The 19597-nt window shown below is 38.9% G+C and overlaps 1 protein-coding gene across 1 annotated transcript; it reads left to right on the plus strand.

The window, feature by feature from the left end:
- The first annotated feature begins 383 nt into the window (after positions 1 to 383).
- Positions 384 to 19364, plus strand: LOC134534451 (trypsin-7-like). Its single transcript, XM_063372920.1, has 7 exons — positions 384 to 471; positions 5022 to 5119; positions 7434 to 7522; positions 12535 to 12688; positions 14125 to 14238; positions 16076 to 16228; positions 19146 to 19364. The coding sequence occupies exons 1-7, from the start codon at positions 426 to 428 to the stop codon at positions 19287 to 19289; spliced, it is 798 nt and encodes a 265-aa protein (XP_063228990.1). The 5' UTR covers positions 384 to 425; the 3' UTR covers positions 19290 to 19364.
- Positions 19365 to 19597: the final 233 nt, after the last annotated feature.

Consider the following 19597-nt stretch of genomic DNA (forward strand, 5'->3'; position numbering starts at 1 on the left):
CTTTTTCTCCCTCAAAATAGAGATATTTCTAGAAATTTTGTAGAATTTTGACTAATTTTTACGGAATTTTGAGGAATTTTGAGTCAAGATAGTCGCCGTGACGTCAGAGGTCAAAGGTCATTGACCGGCTCCACGCTCCACGCTCAAACTCCAGTCCCAGAAATTACATTTGTATACTATTCATGTCAAAAGCCTTAACTTCTAGTGTTCACGTTACATTAAAAAGTTCTTCATGATACCAGGTGGCGCAAAAGTTTTGTTGCTGTATGTAGCATGTTGTTACACTTGACATATCGTTATCATCAGCTGATACCAATTGTTTTTTTTTCACGTCTAACTGATAACTGGTGGACTTATTTATATAAAGTGACAATAACACTTTAGCTGTAATCTGGCTGCTGGTTCTTCAGCACAGTCGCTACAAGATGATGGGCATAATAAAAATTGTTCTGCTAGCTTCAGCGTGTCTTGGTAAGCTTGTATAAGTACTTAAAGTCGCATTCAGCAAGGTACATGCGATTACATTTATTAAGTTTTTTTATATGCCGACACTGAACATATATCTTGTATTATATTTTATATAAACAACTTTTAAGTCGTTAATTTACTATTTAGAGTTTTATTATTATTAAATTATCAATTATAAACAGTTAATTAATGACTTTATTAATATTCTGCTTAAGCTATTTTGATGTAGGGTCAATCCTGAAAATTTTAAGCATATACTAGCACAGTCATATGAAGCAGAGGTATAGTTAGTTTGTATTAAAGTAACTAATTATATATATATTTTTTTTTTACAAAAACTCTTCTTCTTACAATGTCTCACAGCATACATTTAACATAGCCAGCCATACACCTAAGACGACCGATAACATATAATGACGATAGGGTCATATTTTAACGACTTAATGCCTGTGTGTTAACACCAAGCAGGGATTTGAAAGTGTGATTGTAGACACGAAATAATCATGTAATTATTTATAATTAAGCATTTTAGTAATTATTTACTTTAGGACATTGAGATAAGTAATTATGATTAAATATTCTTAGAAAATTCACTTGTCTCAACATACGTGATTTATTTTATTTTTATTTTATTTTGATGAAACCTTTTTATAACTTTCTTCTATTTAAAATAATTGTCATGCTTTACCTGTATGGAAAAATGAAAAACGTACAAACGTAGCTACATTTGAAAGTTGGCATTCGTTTTTGACATTTTACCGTTTGTCATTTGTCATATTGTATGTGAAATTTTTCTCCGTGGCTTTTCTTCTCTAAAAAGGTTTTCACAATCGCGTGAAAAAAAATTAAAGGAAACATCATGTTTTACCTACAGCGAAATTGAAAAAGCGTATAAATTTAACTACCTTTATAAGCTCGTATCTGTTTTTTTTTTTTTTTTTCACAACTGCCCTCTGGCACTCGTGCAGAGGAATCCACTTGGTTTTGTAATCATCAACACACTAAATGAAAAATGTGTTTGCGGGGGAAAAATAAAGTAACGAAGTAATTAACAAAGTGTAAAAACAGAATGGAAAGCCAAACTTCAAAAAATTGTTGTCGCAAGTTCAAAAAAAAAAAAAAAAAAAAAACTAAGGTTCTGCCAGTGTGTATTTCGTGTTGGTCGAGTACGTCCAAATAAAATACGGTCTGCAGAATCGTTGTGCTTACTTTATGGTGACTGTGAAAACATGATTAATATTGAGGCGAAATATTTATTTACAAACGTTTATCTTTTCAGAATGCAATACAACTTTCGGCTGGACACGTCATTCATCTATGTGCAACCATATTTTAGTGCTTTTGCTGCGTATTTAAAAAGACAATTACTTCAAAGATATTTTCGAGACAATTACTAGAAACATTAATTTGTTTGATTAAATTTCGGAAGTAAGGTTACACAATATATATATATTTTGGATGATTACAAAAAACTCTTCTGAAAATAATTAACAAAATATTTCTTTGTAACACTACTAGTAGAACAACGAAAATTGCATAATAAATTGCTGTGAAATGTAGACAAATAATTATTTATAGAACCGAGCAAGTATTAGAGTTTCCAATTTGATAATAAACATTCATGTATAGCATCAAAGTATGTATTTTCTGCAGAAATGTTTTGAGAAAATGCACATAATTTTACTGGTAATGCTACAAACAAATTTTTACTACTAGCTTACAAAACACTTTGTATAGATATCTGTGCTCACTTATCACGTGATAGCCCAATATCTTACCATACTTGGAAAAATTACCAGATGGTGCTTCAGATTTATAGCGAAGTCCATCAAACGTCTAGACTACGAACTGGGTGATTTCCTCTCACTCCCGCAATAACTCGTGTGCGAATACGTCGTCTCAGACGTAAATGTATATCCTACAGTTGAAAATGCATTTGAATACACAACATGACGACCAACTACAAATATATATATATATTTTTGTAAATGACACGCAAGCACTATAAGTTACGTTCTTTAAATGATTCATGCAATGAGTAATATTTTTTTAGTATAATTTTTTGAATGTATGACATTGCAATAATTTTCAACTATATTGTCATGGAAAAACTATTGTGTTCTTATGTGCTGTCGTCGTGGTTGTTGTCCATAATGCATGTTTATTTTCATCGCTGTGTTCGTGTGTTTGCTGCGTTGTCCAGGTTCGTTGTCTGTCTGCATTTACTGTTCTTGTTGAAACTGTCTCGTCGTTGCAAGCCCGCACTGTGTTCGTCTGTGCTGTTATTTGTCCATGACCAAATTCCTCCCGCGGAATTCTTCTGCTGTCTGATATTTTAAATTTGAATGTGTTCGTCTGTGCTTTCGTCGTGGTGTTGCCCATAACGACTGTTCAGTTTCATCGCTGGGTCCATCTTTTCAACATAAGTAGAGACCTTGCAATATTCGCGGTTTCGATGGCCTTCAGGATAGACTGCACATACCCCTGCACACTCGGGCAAATAACGCCAAGTTCATTGGCTGCCGACTTGTAAGTCGTCTCAGCTGGTTTTGTCTGTGATTCGATTCTTCTTTGGTTGAGGGTTTATAACTGGTTGAGATTCGTCCAGATGAACAGTAAGCCAATAGCAAAATTATCTAAGAGGTATATGTGTGTGAATTTTAGCCTATCACCGAATGAATCCGCGAATTTTGCAGGTCTCTATACATAAGCTGTAAAAGGCTTGTTCTATGTGGGTTCATTATCTCTTTTTTATTTCTTACTTTTCTTTTTTGAGTTTTTTTCTTCATTAAAACAGTGCAAAGCTGCAATGACATGTACAAAAATGTATTAAATTATAAGTTACCAAGATAAAATACTCAGTAAAAATGCACTATCTCTTCTGACGAAATATAAACTATAGTCGAGGAAAAAATACGTAAGCAAAATATCTCAAGGTTTTTTTTTTTAAATTTTTAGTTATTTTTATGGGACAAACAAACCTTTGAGCGTATAGAGGAACACAAACTGTGTGCAGACCGCCAGGAAAATCCGCACGATTATGAAAAATGTTTTAGATATCAGAGAAGTTTCAGTTTACGAAAAGCATTTCAGAATTCACCGGGGATGTAGGAGCACTTATGCTTCCGAATTTCGTTTATAAACTGTATTTTTTTAGTAGAGTTAAAATGGCTAAATCACGTGTTTTTCAAGAATGTAATATTTTTAGGCATGAAACACACAGTACAGATTCTTGAAAGCACTCAAGGGCTTTGCATTACACATTTATATTCATTTATACGTCATATAATGTTACGGTCATCATCGTTGCCCTATGCACGACGAGAAGACTGCGCGCCAGTCCACAGACGTTACTGCGCTAGAAGCACACCGGGAAGCCTAAGATGTACATCAAGCTCTGTCCCTGCCCGAACACGCCCGAATATTCACCTTCGGCCAACCTCGGGTTTATTTATATTTTATTATATTTTATATTTCTCTGTTTATTTTAATGTAGCTTTAATAACATAACTAACCGTCCATAGTGTTTTAAAGTGTTTTAATGTAGCTAACCTAACCGACCACTTTTAATATTCGAATTCATTTTTCCTGCGCAAAAATAAAACAAATCCCGAGGTTGGCCGAAGGTGAATATTCGGGCATGTTCGGGCAGGTACAGAACTTGATGTACATCTAAGGCTTCTCTAGAAGCACCAGCGAGCGACGCACTCATCATCCCGCCTCAGTAACACTAATTGTAGCCCTTACTAGGCGGGTCCTTAATCCAGGCGTTTCATATGGTCACAAGTTAGTCAATTCGTGCTCAGAAATATTTGACGAGTTGTTTTCGCTACGCGAATGTTAGCTACGCGTGTACGTCGCGTAGGCCGGTATTCCAAGACACAAAAATTTGGGTTTGTGTATTGGATATGCTACACCCGTACCCTTACCGTTTTCATAGTGCACGATAGGACACGGCTTATTTATACGGTATGGATTTTGGTGTCTTGTCCGTTGTCGATCTGTTGCCCAAATTCCGCGCTTGCGCGGAGCTCGTTTTTTTCGTTGATTTCGTTCAGAAGGCGAACCCACGTCTGACGCCGTTAACTCGTACATAGTCACTTTCGTGAACATCGGGGGGGACATACCAAGTGTGTTGGTGTGCCAAATGAAACTTTATGATGGAGAATATATCCCGGAATACAACTCGTACACTTTAATGGTCACAGCAAGAAATAATCGCAACTTAAAAAGGTCTTTAGAAAATTAGAAAAGCGGTTCTATTTGCGATGATACTACTAACTCTAGTGTTTTTGCCGTAAAATTTGTATCGATGGTTGCGAAACGTCCGCTAGAATGCGCTGAAACCAGTGTCTAGCCTCGAGTAGCGCACCGTTTATTTAAACGGTTGCCGATTTATTTCCCTATTGGGATTCGGTTTGGACACGTTCTGGAACTGTCCCGCGAGTTTGGTTACGGTTGCGTCCCAACAAGGCTCGAGCTTATTCTCTACTTTACCCGAACGTATTGGAAAAACGCCCTTAGTGCTTAAGCACGGAATGTTTTCTGTCCAGCTGTCGCGGCCGCCTCCAGAGTGCTTGGTCGCCGCCCGGGTGGCATCTCCAGAATAGCTGGAGGAAGTGTTGCCAACATCGAGGACTACCCATACACGGTAAAGTTTAGTCTGTTAAGTTGCAAGTTTTCGTCTGTGTTAGAAGAAAAAAAGGAGGGGGGAAGTGTTATTTTATTACATTTATTTGAGCTACTATTTCTTTTTTGTCTTATTTTAAATTTAAATGCTCTGCTCAAATATACGTTATATTTTAATATTTCATAATATATATTATTTGTCTGCAGTTATTACTTAATGTATACGACGTGGTTTTCAGATAAGTGATATCTAGCGTTAACGCCACTATAAATATAGCAAACAAAAAAAAATTATATTTGACCTTCGCTTGGAAATGTTCTTTTCGTTTATCTGTCAAATAAAACTGAGTATTTTTTTTAGTGCATACGTAAGACTTCCTCCTGCCTAACTAAAGAATTTCAGGTGACAGAGTGACATTTGATTAATGTCTAAGTTTCTCAGTGGCGTCCTCTTACGTATAGCATTTAACAAACTGTCACTGCAATAATAGTAGAACACTCCATCCTAGCGCTTCATCCCTAAACCACTTAATACGGTGTATGAAAATGACTCAAATTGGTGTTCAAACTACATTTTTTTGGGCGTTTTGGCACCTATCTGATCATTTTTAATATTTACGGGCAAAATGTCTAATCATGTGGACTTTTTGAATAATGTACCTATTTCCACGAAACTAAAAGACAATGTCCCATATATTATATTATATTTTCTCGTAGTTTGCTGTCGAAGTCTATATTTTATATTCCGACTGCCTATCAAGGAAAAGTAAATATACAGAGATTCAGAAGAAAAAACACGCGATTTGAAAACTGATCAAGATATCCGAGTTGTGTCTGTTTACGAAAAGGATAAGATGTTGGGAAGGGGGGGGGGGAGAAGTTCTGTTTTCGTATTTATTTTCTACACTGTATTTTGAGAAGAGTAAAAATGGCTAAAACGCGTGTTTTCAGAATAATCTTTAGGTATGGTACACACAGATTCTTGAATGTAGTCAAGGGACTAGCATTACAATTTAATTTTCATTTCTCCGACATGTAATGTCAAGGTTACCACTCAAATCTCATAGTTGCCCTATGCATGACGAGAAGATTGCCTGCTAGTTCAGAGCCTTGTACTTAGAGGCGATTCCGCGCTAGAAGAACCAGCGAGCGTCGCACTTATCATCCCATATCACAAACACAAATACATCCCTGACTAGGCGGGCACCTTAAAGGGGAGACGTAAAATCCTTATGACGTCAACTTGAACTAAACATTTTTTCATCTATAATTTTTTGAAGATTTTGTCTCGCTAAAGTATTGGAAATATTTTAACGGAATGTTTTAAGACGTATAAGACTGGCTGAAGCAAAACAATCCCCCTGTGAAATCACTGGGGGTTCTTATTTTATTTATATTGGAGAATGACCACAACTACATAAGGCCACCACTGATACATAATTAAGGCCGCTACTAACTATCTTATGGTGCAAATAGACCATTATTGTTTTCTATGCCTTAACGAAGGCAAATGTTCAATAATAAACTACAAACAATTGTTTGGACCAAAAACCAGTTAAATCAAAGATGACGTAGTATCAGATTATATCCTTCTCTCAAGAGATTATACCGTGAGCCTGCCATCTTGTCAAAAAATAAACATTACCTAAGGCTGCAGTAAATACGTAAGTATTACTTAATTTTATGGCTCGGCAAACCACAGGACTTAGATTTAGACCCTTATTAAAACAAGCACTTGTGGCCTAGTGTAGCTAAAATGTCAACTGAAGCCGCTCCCCCGAAATATTCAGTGATTTCGTTCTGGTGGCTTCATGCTAGATCCTGTTCATCACTAACCTGGAATGACAGCATAAATAAAGTTATAAGAGCTGTATTTCATGGCCTGTCATGACAGAATATATATTAGGGATGGACAACCAAAATTCTCAAATCCTCAAATGACAGTATTTGAAACATCATCTTATTCGAAGGAAAAGATTCTAAAAAAAAAATTGAGAAAGTGAAATTTAGAAATTTAATTATTAGCACCTGTGTAGTTGACACTGTTCATATCTTCAGACGATGTGAAATAAAAGTATATTTTTGCGCTTACTACAGAGCTGGAAAAAAAATTATAAACAAATAAATATATTTTATGGTTTTAATATATATTATTTTTTAAATAAGTTTTTTTCCTGGATCTTGAGATCTAGAGAAGGATTCTAAGAATCGAACTCGAAATTCCGATTTGGGGTGAAAAACGGGTTCGACCAATTACTGATATATATATATATATATATATATATAAAGGAATGGTAGCTAAATTGAACCAAATACAAGCAGGTGTTTGTTCGCAGGTCGCTGTGCACTATGATGGCATGTTTATGTGCGGCGGCGCTATCATCTCCGAGAAGTGGTTCCTGACGGCTGCCAGGTGCATCGGAGAGTAAGTGAAGTCTCTCTGCAAACAGCATCACACGCTCAGTTAGCTATTTCATTTTATTATCACTGTTGATCTAGAAATTTTATTTTAAAATGATTAACATATTCGCTCTGCATTTTTTTACTATGTAACAATTTTTTGACGTGACAACGTCTAATAAATCGATGAACGCCGGCTGCACGCATGAAAAAGGATGACTCGTTGTCCCGTTACGCACATTGTCCCGTTACGCACATTGTCCCGTTACGCACATTGTCCCGTTACGCACATTGTCCCGTTACGCACATTGTCCCGTTACGCTTTGTCCCGTTACGCTCATTGTACGCTTACGCCGCATCTATCTCTCTTCCACTCGATTGGAACAACCATCGATTTGACATTTTCGAGGCACATTGAACTTGAAAAACTCCCATTCGTTTCCTACTTTTTCTATCATCGTCCTATCCTTAACAGAATAACACCAATTGGAACAAGTTAAATAGCAAACATGTATAAAAGTTATAATTAAAATAATATCTTCGTTAAAGTAATAAACATATTTGAATTAATGAGTGCAAATAAAAGTAAATTTATCAATTAAATTGTAGATTTTATTTCACTCCTTCTTTGTGTCCATACAAAATAGTGATAATTCAATAAAAATTATTCAATTTTATTCATAAAAGTATGCAATCATTTCATCAATGTTTTGTAATGACGTTGTCACGTTAAACTATCGTCCGTAAACCGACTTTACAGACAACCAATTTTTTTTTACTATGTAACAATTTGTTTTCTCCACAAAATATATTTAATAAACGTTATTTTCGATCCTTACAAGGTCACGCTAGTGATAATAATTAGTGATGAATCAGTTCCCAATCTCCTCGAGTCCGAATCTAAAATTCTAATCCCAAGTGCACCTCGAATATACCCCTTGAATCCGGATTTAGGTGTCAAGGATCAAAAATAAATTAATGTACAAGAAATCAAAAATATTAACTATGGTGATGAAACAGTCAGCCTTTCAAATGTTTGTTTCACAAACTAAGTTTCCACAAATAATACCTACTATAATTTTATTTATATAATTACATATTAAAAGTACAATACATTGGGGGGTGGTAATAGGATACGTATGAACAAAAACGTTGAACTAGTAAACTTTAGAGGTTATCAGTGTTGAATTTCGAGTCTTTTTTTCCCCCTCAAATATCGAAACCTTCGAATACTAAGTATTTGATGGTATTTGGAGATTTGAGGATTTGATTGACCGATCGCTAATCGTAATCTTACTTAAATATCTTTTGAGAAAATTGTAGACTAAACATAATAGGTATGAGCACTATTGTGTTATATATATATATTTATTTATTTATTTACGAAAAGCTAATGAATTTTAGTGATGACAATAAATATTAATATATATATATATATATATATATATATATATATATATATATATATATATATATTAATATATTTCATATTTCATACCTTCGTCGTTATTCGTTACGTAACTGAATTTGTAGTGTTTAAAACTGGCATCATCACGACACGAATCATATTTCGTGGCTGCTCCTTTATAATTTATAATATTTAACTCTTGTTGATGTTATCAAGTTTATAACCGTAGCGAAACTTACCGGTCAGTTTTTCTTATCTTGTTTTTATCTCATGCGAGATATAATTGATGCCGCAAATATTGATGAACACTGCAACACCCGTTTGGTAATTACACCTATTATGAGCAATATTTGATTTTTAATATCTTATCTTTAAAGTAGTTTACGAAATTGTAAATCGTGAGAAAAATATCACCCACGTGTGAATTTTGAATGATTGTTGTCCTGTGTAGTGCTTTCTAGCTAATCTTGACATTCAAGAATATTTAATCACTGTTGTAAGATACCTATGAACTAGTTTAAGTGAATATGTTAACTAACATAACCACAAGGTAAACCATATAAGTAAAAAAAATGGTTGAGAAGAAAGTGCTTCTCATGATACACGGCAATATTTTGTTTGTCGAATCGATCGCAATTTTATGTTAATTTTTTTAATGCGTAACGCTATCATATGACAAAATTATTTTGTATCGCCATTAACTTACACAAAATAGACCAGTTCATATGTTTTTTTTACGTGCTTATTTTCTGCTGCTACACGACTCACGTGCAGTCATATTTTTGGCTATGGTTTGTTGACAAGAGACCAGACAATAAAACGCGAGCATGGAAAATATGTCATTCTTAAGCGGCTACTTGCGAAACCGGTTAGGTAAAAATATTAGGATCATCCTCTATCGGGGCATGTTCTGAATACACAAAACCAGTCGCGGAGTAAAACATGTTCCTATAAACTAGTTCAAAAGCGGGACCGTGACATGATTCTGTCCATTACTGTCAACGACTACACACGACCCATCTTGTACACAACTTGGCAGACAGTTCTTTAACCGACCACGTTTATTAAAAGAAGCAGGGGTGGTGATTTCATAGAGTAAGGGCTCGTCTGAACATATTAAAACTCCTGAAATAGTATTTTTCAGTAGGCAACACTTCAAGTTTTTAAAAGTGAATTGCTTAACCTAACCAACGGTTTACATAAATTTCCAGCAGTTTAAATGAAATTATCTTTGAATGATTTGTGCAATGGGAGTGCATGACTTGATGTAAGCTTTTGGACATACGCCATTGCTAAGCACTTTTTCTGTAGAAGAAAACTAAATATACCCAAAAAACAAAAAACACAAATTAAGCAAAAAATTGCTGTTGTCAACAGGATATAAACACCACATAATATTACATAACAGGAATATGGTCAACAAACAAAGAAAAACAAAGAAAATAGACTAACAGAACCAAAAACACCCATTTTCTTGTCCATTTTCTTTGTTTTTCTTTGTTTGTTGACCATATTCCTGTTATGGAATATTATGTGGTAAATATTATCCTGTTGACAACAGCAATTTTTTGCTTAATTTGTGTTTTTGTCTTTTGTGTTTTTTGTAGTTTTCCTCTACAGACATACAAGTGCTTTAGCAATGGCGTATGTCCAAAAGCTTACATCAAGTCAGTTTAAATAAAGTAAGTGTAACCTAAAAATATTTGAAACGATTTTACAGTATTTGAAATGTAGCTAGCCTTACCAAACCAACCGTTCACACGAATTTACCTAACAATCTGTTTAAAACGGTAAACAGTCGGTAAACTAGCTACTTAAAATATCGAAATGTCGTTTATCAGAACCGGCAATTAGAATAAGAGGAACTAAAAAAAAATTCAGAAATTAATTTATTTTATTTCAGATTACCTGGTCTAGAAAATTACCGCACTTTCTTGTCGTAGCGCCTTCTTACCCAGAATGAAACACTTAGCAAGATTTGAAATATATAACACTGTTTTGTATTTATGATTTTGTGTAAAATAATACATTAACAGAACAACTGAACAAAATTCAAATATCTGGTGTGACCTGGAATGAAATTTTTTCTATTCCGGTTTTTTAATTACAATTTTTTACAAAACAAGCTTTACTGATCCAAATTCGGTAATCCAGTATTCAATTTACTAAGATTCTATTTAAAATTATTGATAGAGATAAGTACTTTTCGCGAAAAAATAATTTCTGATTTCTCAGTAGACTGCATTCAAGTATGCCCGCGCTAGCGATTGTTCCCATGTGATTGGCGGCCGTCTGCAAGAGAAGCCACTGCCCTATATGACCAGGCCGTTCGGGACGCGTTTGCAATGGATGGCTGTGACTGGCGTGCTGACAATAGTCATACCTATGTCACTAAAATAAACCAAGTCAACCACGAAAAAAATACTGACAATGCTAAATAAAAGTTTTTTAACACACAGCTGGTCTGGAAATATATATTTTTTTCACGAAAAATTAATGGTCATAGTTATGGGTAGATACAGGAAGAATTCACGGATTAATTTCGCAATTGTCTAGAATCCACAAACTTTCCACCTTCTAGCTGCTTCAGTGACAGGACCACAGATTATTTGAAGGATTCTTGAGCCAATGAAAGACCCTCAACAAAAGAAACATCGAATCTCAAGCATCCCTTTTAACAGTGGTGTCATTAGTTAGTAGCCAGTGAGCTGGTGTAGTTCTCCAAAGTACTTATAGGATCGGGGAGGCCCTCCTAAGAGGTCGTTGAAACCGGGAATTTTTCCGGTGTCTAGTTATGGGGGTTATGGATGATGATGATGATGATGGGGGGCATGGGGTGGAGAGGGGATGGGTAGGTCATCCTTGTAGCCAGTGAGCAGGTGTAGTTCTCCAAAGTACTTATAGGATCGGGGAGGCCATCCTAAGAGGTCGTTGAAACCGGGAATTTTTCCGGTGTCTAGTTATGGGGGTTATGGATGATGATGATGATGATGATAGGGGGCATGGGGTGGAGAGGGGATGGGTAGGTCGTCCTTGTAGCCAGTGAGCAGGTGTAGTTCTCCAAAGTACTTATAGGATCGGAGAGGCCATCCTATAAGAGGTCGCTGAAACCGGGAATTTTTCCGGTGTCTAGTTATGGGGGTTATGGATGATGATGATGATGATGATAGGGGGCATGGGGTGGAGAGGGGATGGGTAGGTCGTCCTTGTAGCCAGTGAGCAGGTGTAGTTCTCCAAAGTGCTTATAGGATCGGGGAGGCCATCCTAAGAAGTCGCTGAAACCGGGAATTTTTCCGGTGTCTAGTTATGGGGGTTATGGATGATGATGATGATAGAGGGCATGGGGTGGAGAGGGGATGGGTAGGTCGTCCTTGTAGCCAGTGAGCAGGTGTAGTTCTCCAAAGTGCTTATAGGATCGGAGAGGCCATCCTAAGAGGTCGCTGAAACCGGGAATTTTTCCGGTGTCTAGTTATGGGGGTTATGGATGATTATGATGATGATGATGATGATGATGATGATGATAGGGGACATGGGGTGGAGAGGGGATGGGTAGGTCGTCCTTTTAGCCCCTCCCACACGACCAACCTTGGACCCCGCATGTGACCGAGAACTGCCTCGCCTGTTCGCAGGCAGCTGAAGGAAAGGTTCACCGCCTACGTCGGCAGCAGCAAGAAGTACGCCAACGGCACGGACCACCCGGTCTCGCAGATCATCTTCCACCCCAAGTACCACATGTACGGGCAGTACCAGAACTACCCCGTGTACGACCTCGCCGTCGTCCGGGTAAGACCCGGGCGCTGTTTGCTCGACCGCTCGATGAACACGGTATCACAGTCACGCGAGGTGTGATCAAAATATATACGGTGAATGACTTCATCACGGACAAAATAAAACATCACGTCTGAACTAACCTCTTTCGTAACACCCTTCCTGGCTAGCGACGCGCACTCATCCCAATGTTGATTTTCACGATTTGGAAGCATTTATGACAGGTCTTCAGCTGCTCCTATCAATGTCAAAACATTTTCCTTTTAGCACGACTCGTTTCTCTGGTCTCCGTTTCACAAACAAATCTTAATGCTTACTCCTTTGTTCGAAATCACGTATTCATTCAGTCGCAAGTTGGAATGCTACCCGCCACACTCTCGTACCGTGTTCATGATTGGACCGAAGTTATTCGAACACAAACCCTCTACTTCCGTCAGCAACCGATGCTCAGCTAGGAGAGAAGTAAGCGAACCAGGTTGTGCCAATCAACAAGGATAAAAAGTTTTCTCTGTGAAATCAACCAATGGGATAGCAAACATGGGTTGAACACACCTATGACTTTGCCTTGATGTAAGTTTTTGGACATACGCCACTGCTAAACACTTTTTCTGTAGAAGAAAACTAAAAACTAAAAAATAAATAAATAAAAATATCCAAAAGACAAAAAACACAAATTAAGCATAAAATTGCTGTTGTCAACAGGATATAAACACCACAAAATATTCCGTAACAGGAATATGGTCAACAAAGAAAAAAAACAAAGAAAAATGTACTAAGAGAACGAAAAAAAAACAACCACATTTGTGGTTTTTTTTTTGTTTGTTGACCATATTCCTGTTACGGAATATTTTGTGGTGTTTATATCCTGTTGACAACAGCAATTTTATGCTTAATTTGTGTTTTTTGTCTTTTGGATATTTTTATTTATTTATTTTTTAGTTTTTAGTTTTCTTCTACAGAAAAAGTGTTTAACAATGGCGTATGTCCAAAAACTTACATCTAGTCATGCACTCCCACTGCACAAATCTTTCAAAGATAATACCTATGACTTTGAATTCTATCCTGAGGCCAGATTAATCCGGCGAAATTTCCGGGTCTCTATCCATGATGCGTGACAGACACGGTAAACACGTCCTCACTCTTCCGACTCTGGAAGCCAACCGACAAGTCACAACTTGTTCAAACTTGACACTGTCTATCTCAACGGATCAGGCTATCGAGCTTGTTACTTCAAATAGATATAGCGTCAGAAGTTTCTGGTATAAAAATTCATTCACCGTATTTTTTTTTATCACACTATGTATTTCGCGAATTCATTTGGTGACTTGGGCACGTATGCGTATTCTTCACGTTGATGGTTGGTGACTCTTTCTTGACGAACGTGCATTTCAAAAACCAGCCGCACGAAGATCATAGTTTTAGAAACATATTATTTTATTTTTTTGTTTCAGGTGAAAAAATCATTCGTGTTCAGCGAGAAGATACAGCCCGTCAAGCTGCCAACACCCAATCAAGTGTTCTCGATAGGAAGCCTTGCAAATCTAACAGGGTGGGGCGATGTAAATGTAAGTATGTGTACTAAAGTATTTTTGGTCGGGCCTACGTTAAGGAAAATTAAACTACTTCATTTAGGACTTGAAAAATGAGTGATCATAGCCAGTAGTAAATATATTTTTTTATTTCCCAACAAACCACAGGCCCAACTGCATACCTTTGTTATGTCAACTTCCCTGGCATATTGTTAATATTACGTCAACTGAAGCCACTCTCGTGAAATTATTACGTCTCGCCGGATATCAGACGTTACTTTACAAGTGAAATATTAAATTAAATAAGAAGTAACGATGAAAAACAGTATTTAACTAGTCTGCTATATAAACACACTACGGCATGCCTTTGCTGACGAATTGATTGTTTTTTACACTCGCGCATGCGCAGAACACTGCAGCCGCCAGACGGTCTGCTCGCGACGAAGCTGGCGCAGTCACTCGATTGTTGTCGCGTCGCGTCTGATGGCGACGGTTTTTTTTTTTTTTTGTGGCGTCGTGCCGCGTCTGAGTATGTGCGCGATGCTTTTATGTAAATACAAGAAAGGCTCCGGTTACAGTGGTTGCGTGTTCTGACGGAAAGAGGTTCCGACGATTAAGTCAGAACAATCAAATAAGGTGAATGAATTGGAAGTGACTGCAACCGTCTCTGCAGATTACGCGCGAACACGTGTGAACTTCAATGGCTGGACGTTCAAACCAGTTCGATATTTCGCATTTAGGTGTGACGTCCATGTGCTTGTGGTAGGTTAATCAATAGTCATAAAAATTGAATGCAAGCAAAAATTAATTAGTCTTGTATATTTGTAAACAACTGGTATGTGGAATAAGTAAGAACAAAAAATTACCACAACAGAGGTCTTTCTGGGCCGAAATGGGATACAAGAGCATTTGATACTCTCCTTCATTGTCTCTTGCAGTGAAAAAACCCGTTAACACATTCGATTTTTTTTCCACTACTCATTAATAAATATGTTAATATCGGTCTTTCAAGGGGAATTCTTGTCGTCCATGGGTTCCATCTTTGCTGGCGGATGGAAGCAAACTGATATCGGAAATAGCCATCACTGGAACCACACATTTCTGACGAGAAAAATCTGAGCCGGAAGGGATGAATTCATTTTCGCCCGCCGTAACCTCAGCATCGTTCAACTGCTGCCAGACAAAACGTGACGTGTCGTGTGTGTCGTGTTGTGTCATGTCGTTTCGGCGGACGCACCACAACGCCGAAATACCACAACACAGAACGTACAATAACGCCGTAAACCATAACGCCGAATGTCAAATTGACTACAACGCCGACAGCTAGAAAACTGCTGTCTACCACAACGCCGAAATACATTAACGCCGAAAAATGTCATTGCAGGACTGCCACAAAGGTTAGGTTAGGTAAGGTTAGGTTAGACTAGTTAAGGTTAGGCTAGGTTAAGTTATTCTAGGTTAGGTTAGACTAGTTTAGGTTAGGCTAGGTTAGGTTAGACTAGGTTAGGTTAGGCTAGGTTAGGTTAGACTAGGTTAGGTTAGGCTAGGATAGGATAGGCTAGGTTAAGTTAGGTTAGGTTATATTACGCTAGGTTAGGTTAGGTAAGGTTAGGTTTGATTGTGGTATTTCGGCGTTAAGGTACATTTAAGAAACACACACAAATTCATTCAGTTGTTATTTCGGCGTTGTGGTACACAGAAGTTTGCTAGCTGTCGGCGTTGCGGTCAAATTGTGGCATTCGGCGTTATGGTATTTCGGCGTTATTGCAAGTTCGGCGTTGTGGTATCTCGGCGTTGCGGTAACGACCCGTCGTTTCGTGCTCGATCCCGCGCGTGCCCCAGGCCTTGACCGGTGCTGTTTCGACGTCCGCAGGCCACCATGACGGAGGTGTACGTGATGGACCTCCGGGCGGTGAGTCTGCCGCTCATGTCCAGGGCTGCCTGCGAGGCAGTCTACGGGGAGGGCACCGTGACGAGGTCCATGCTGTGCGCCGGCTACGAGGACGGCGGCAAGACGGCGTGCGACGTGAGTCACCCACCTACCTCACTGCCAGCTTTGAATATATATACTGTATACAAGGTCGCGAGTGGATAGGATTTACTCTACGTCTTTCAAAAGCGTATTATGAGCAGCTTGGGAACTTCACCGCTGCAGTGCGCTGCCGTAACGCCCTGTATCGTCTTAGGTTGTTATTTACACGTTAGAGCGCAGCACTGTCGCCCGCTGTCATTCCCCCGCATCCCCCAACCTATCATTCACTGCAGCTCAAGTTCGTTCAACGGGAGGGGGAAGGGGTGTTTGAAGAGTTCGACACTTGTCCGCTAGGGACCACCACAAGTCGATGGCCCTAGAGATGGTGGTGATTGCGGCGGTGAATTAACCAACTACCTCAAAACCGTATTAGAAATTTTAACCTGGGCTGGCGACTTCTATACAGTATATAAATTCAAAGCTGCCAGCGCGCCGTCTTCTTAGTCAGTCATTGACTTAGAGACCCGTAAAATTCGCGATTTCAAATCCCTAAAGGATAGACTCCATGATCCTCTACGCACTCGTGCAAATTAGGTACATCTGCTGATTGGTTACCGACTCGTTAACACCTGTTGACTGGAATGATCGTCATTCGCTAATTCTTCTGTTAAAAGATTTTTCATTGGCCCAGAGTCCTTCAGATGAACTGTGGCGCCTTCAGATGAACTGTGGCGCCAATCACTGAAGCAAAATAATTTCAAAAGTATTTGGACTCTATCCTATCGCGAAATAAATCCGCGAATTTTATAGGTCTCTAGCCTCATTGTTCTGCGTGATCAGAGGCGCGGGAATTTTACGCGGATTCATCTGGCTCCAGGATTAAAAATCCACAGCCCTATGTTGAATGACTTGAGTTTCCATCCAGAGACGTAACTAGTGGAAAAAAAGGGCCCGGGTGGGGGGGGGGGGCAGGCAGGGCTTGTGACCCGGTCGCCGCTAAACTGGCGGAATGATAATTTCCTACAGCAGATATTCAATTGAATATCGCAGTGTTAGAACACAGGGCAGAAGAACCGAATTATTTTTTATCCAAAGATACGCATATGTATATCGTCAATTGTTAAAAAAAAAGTGGTTTTTTTTTTTACGCGATGTATTAAAAATGAGATGCCTGCAAGTAAGCTGTTTATTGACCACTTAAGTTGAATCGTAAATATTTGTAAAAGAGGAATTAGTAGGTATATATGTGGCGATATGGGGTGTCGTCGGGAAAGGTATTGTATTGGTTTGGTTGGTTTAAATAAAAATAAAAGGGGGCGCCAAGATGAATTCTTGCCTCGGGTGGAAAATAGTTTAGTTACGTCTCTGTTTCCATCAAGTAGTTGTATTGTTGTCCTATAGCTATAGCCTGCCTTTAATGGATTTCCGGGCGCCAGTTAAATGGGGTGAAAATGTGCGCTAGCACACAAAATACATTGGATTCTCAGGGCATAAAATCGATGATTGGCTGAGTTCTCTACTGCTAGCTGGTAGTTGCCTGGCCCACAGTCGTAGAGGGGAGTGGCGTAACAATTATGCACCAATCATCAAAGCAATGATAAAGTGTAGATGTCTTGACTGGTGACCAATAGAATCCGCGAAATTTTTGGGTCTCTATGCATGATACTTAGGGGCAAGCATTTTTCGCGAAAAGATCTGAGCACTTATTAGACTGCAACAAGGTACACCCGCAACTGTGGTTACTTCCTTGCGATTGGCGGCCGTCTGCGAGAGAAGTCGTTGCCTTATTTGACCGGGCCACTCAGGACGCCTTTACTTCCGCACTGAATCACTGTGATTGGTGTTGTTACAATCGACATAAATAGGAAATAAACTACCCAATCACGAAACACACATGATGCTGCAGTGTTTTAACTTTCAACTGGTCTCGGAATCTTTTCGCGAAATATGCATGCCCCTAATGATACTACAATCTGTGCCATGCTTGAGAATCACACGTGTGTAAAGTTGGCAACCAAACATGGGGATTTCGATTTTAAATTTTCTCAAAAACTAGGGAGCTCAATTTGTACTAATTTGTTCCGTATAAAACATAATTTCTGTTAAATTATATAATCTTAGTTGGGCTCAACTTGACGTCAAATTGGCGGCCAACTTATGGTCTAGTTCTTTAATGTAATGTAGCCTATCACATATACGATACAAATTAGCACAATATTGAGCTTTAACTTAAGAAATTCGCGTGTGTGGTCGTCAACTTGACACAAGTTCGTGGATCCCGGTGAAATGGCGAAGAAGAAGGAGAAAAAAAGGAGGGAGAAGTTTTCCCTGGAGATAAAAAGCAGCTCATGGTGGAAGCAATAATTCTTACTATGATACGGGGATGATGCACGCAATAATATAACCAAAAAAAAGTTTGCTGCTCCGACAGCGAATTCTAGCGGAGGGAGCTGAAACTACGTAAGATCCGCGTCGAGAAATGTTATTCGAAACTCATTTGACGATCATATTTATCACGCTCGGCATTATATATAAAAGAATTCTGCTTTAAATTGTGTGTCCAAGTTTCGAATATTATAAGTAGAGACCGGAAAAATTCGCGGATTCATTTCACGACAGCCTGAAATTCAAATAGTTATACCTCAGTGCTGCCTCTGCTATTGGCTCACAACTCACCTGGATGACTCTGGGCCAGTGAGAAAAACTCAACCGAAGCTGTATCGAATCCCAGGCCGCTACATTGGGACAACTTCACAAGACAGGAGCCAATGAGAGGGTGACATTTGACCGTGTGTACGTAGAACCATAAAGTTCATCCTAGAGGTCATTAAGCCCGCGAATTCTAACCGGTCCCTAATTGTAAGTGCATTTGCAACATGAGAACACGTGAATTTGCTCGTTACCGAGGTTAGATGTTGCACATCTCTGGCGAGTTCTGTTCTCGGACGAGTGTTGTTTGTTCAACATCCAGGACGACATCGGCGGGCCCCTGGTGGCGGACGACGTGCTCGTGGGCATCCTGTCGTGGGGCGTGGGCTGCGGCGGCAAGTACCCGGACGTGTTCACCGACCTGACCTTCCTGCGCGACTGGATCCTCACCAGGACCGGCGTCTAGGAGGCCCGAGGGCGACAAACGGACTTCGCGGACTTCACTGTTTCTAGTCGAATCAATAAAAAAATATGTCTCTTATCGGAGGGTTTTTATGCTCACACACCGTCAGCACGAAACCTTGCCTCCGCGTCACCGCTAGCCCCTCCTTCGGTAATTGCAAGTTTTACTCCAACTGGTCTAGCTGCCTTAACGGTGTCGTCGTTAGCTCCGCAAACAGTTTTACGATGAAGTGTCTTACCGAGTCGAGTGGAGTTTGGTCGGGCAGCGTGACGGCAGGCAGGCGGGATTCTGACGGTGTAGCTTCTGGGCGG

Source organism: Bacillus rossius, chromosome 7 (assembly GCF_032445375.1).
Source record: "Bacillus rossius redtenbacheri isolate Brsri chromosome 7, Brsri_v3, whole genome shotgun sequence".
Lineage (NCBI taxonomy): Eukaryota > Metazoa > Arthropoda > Insecta > Phasmatodea > Bacillidae > Bacillus > Bacillus rossius.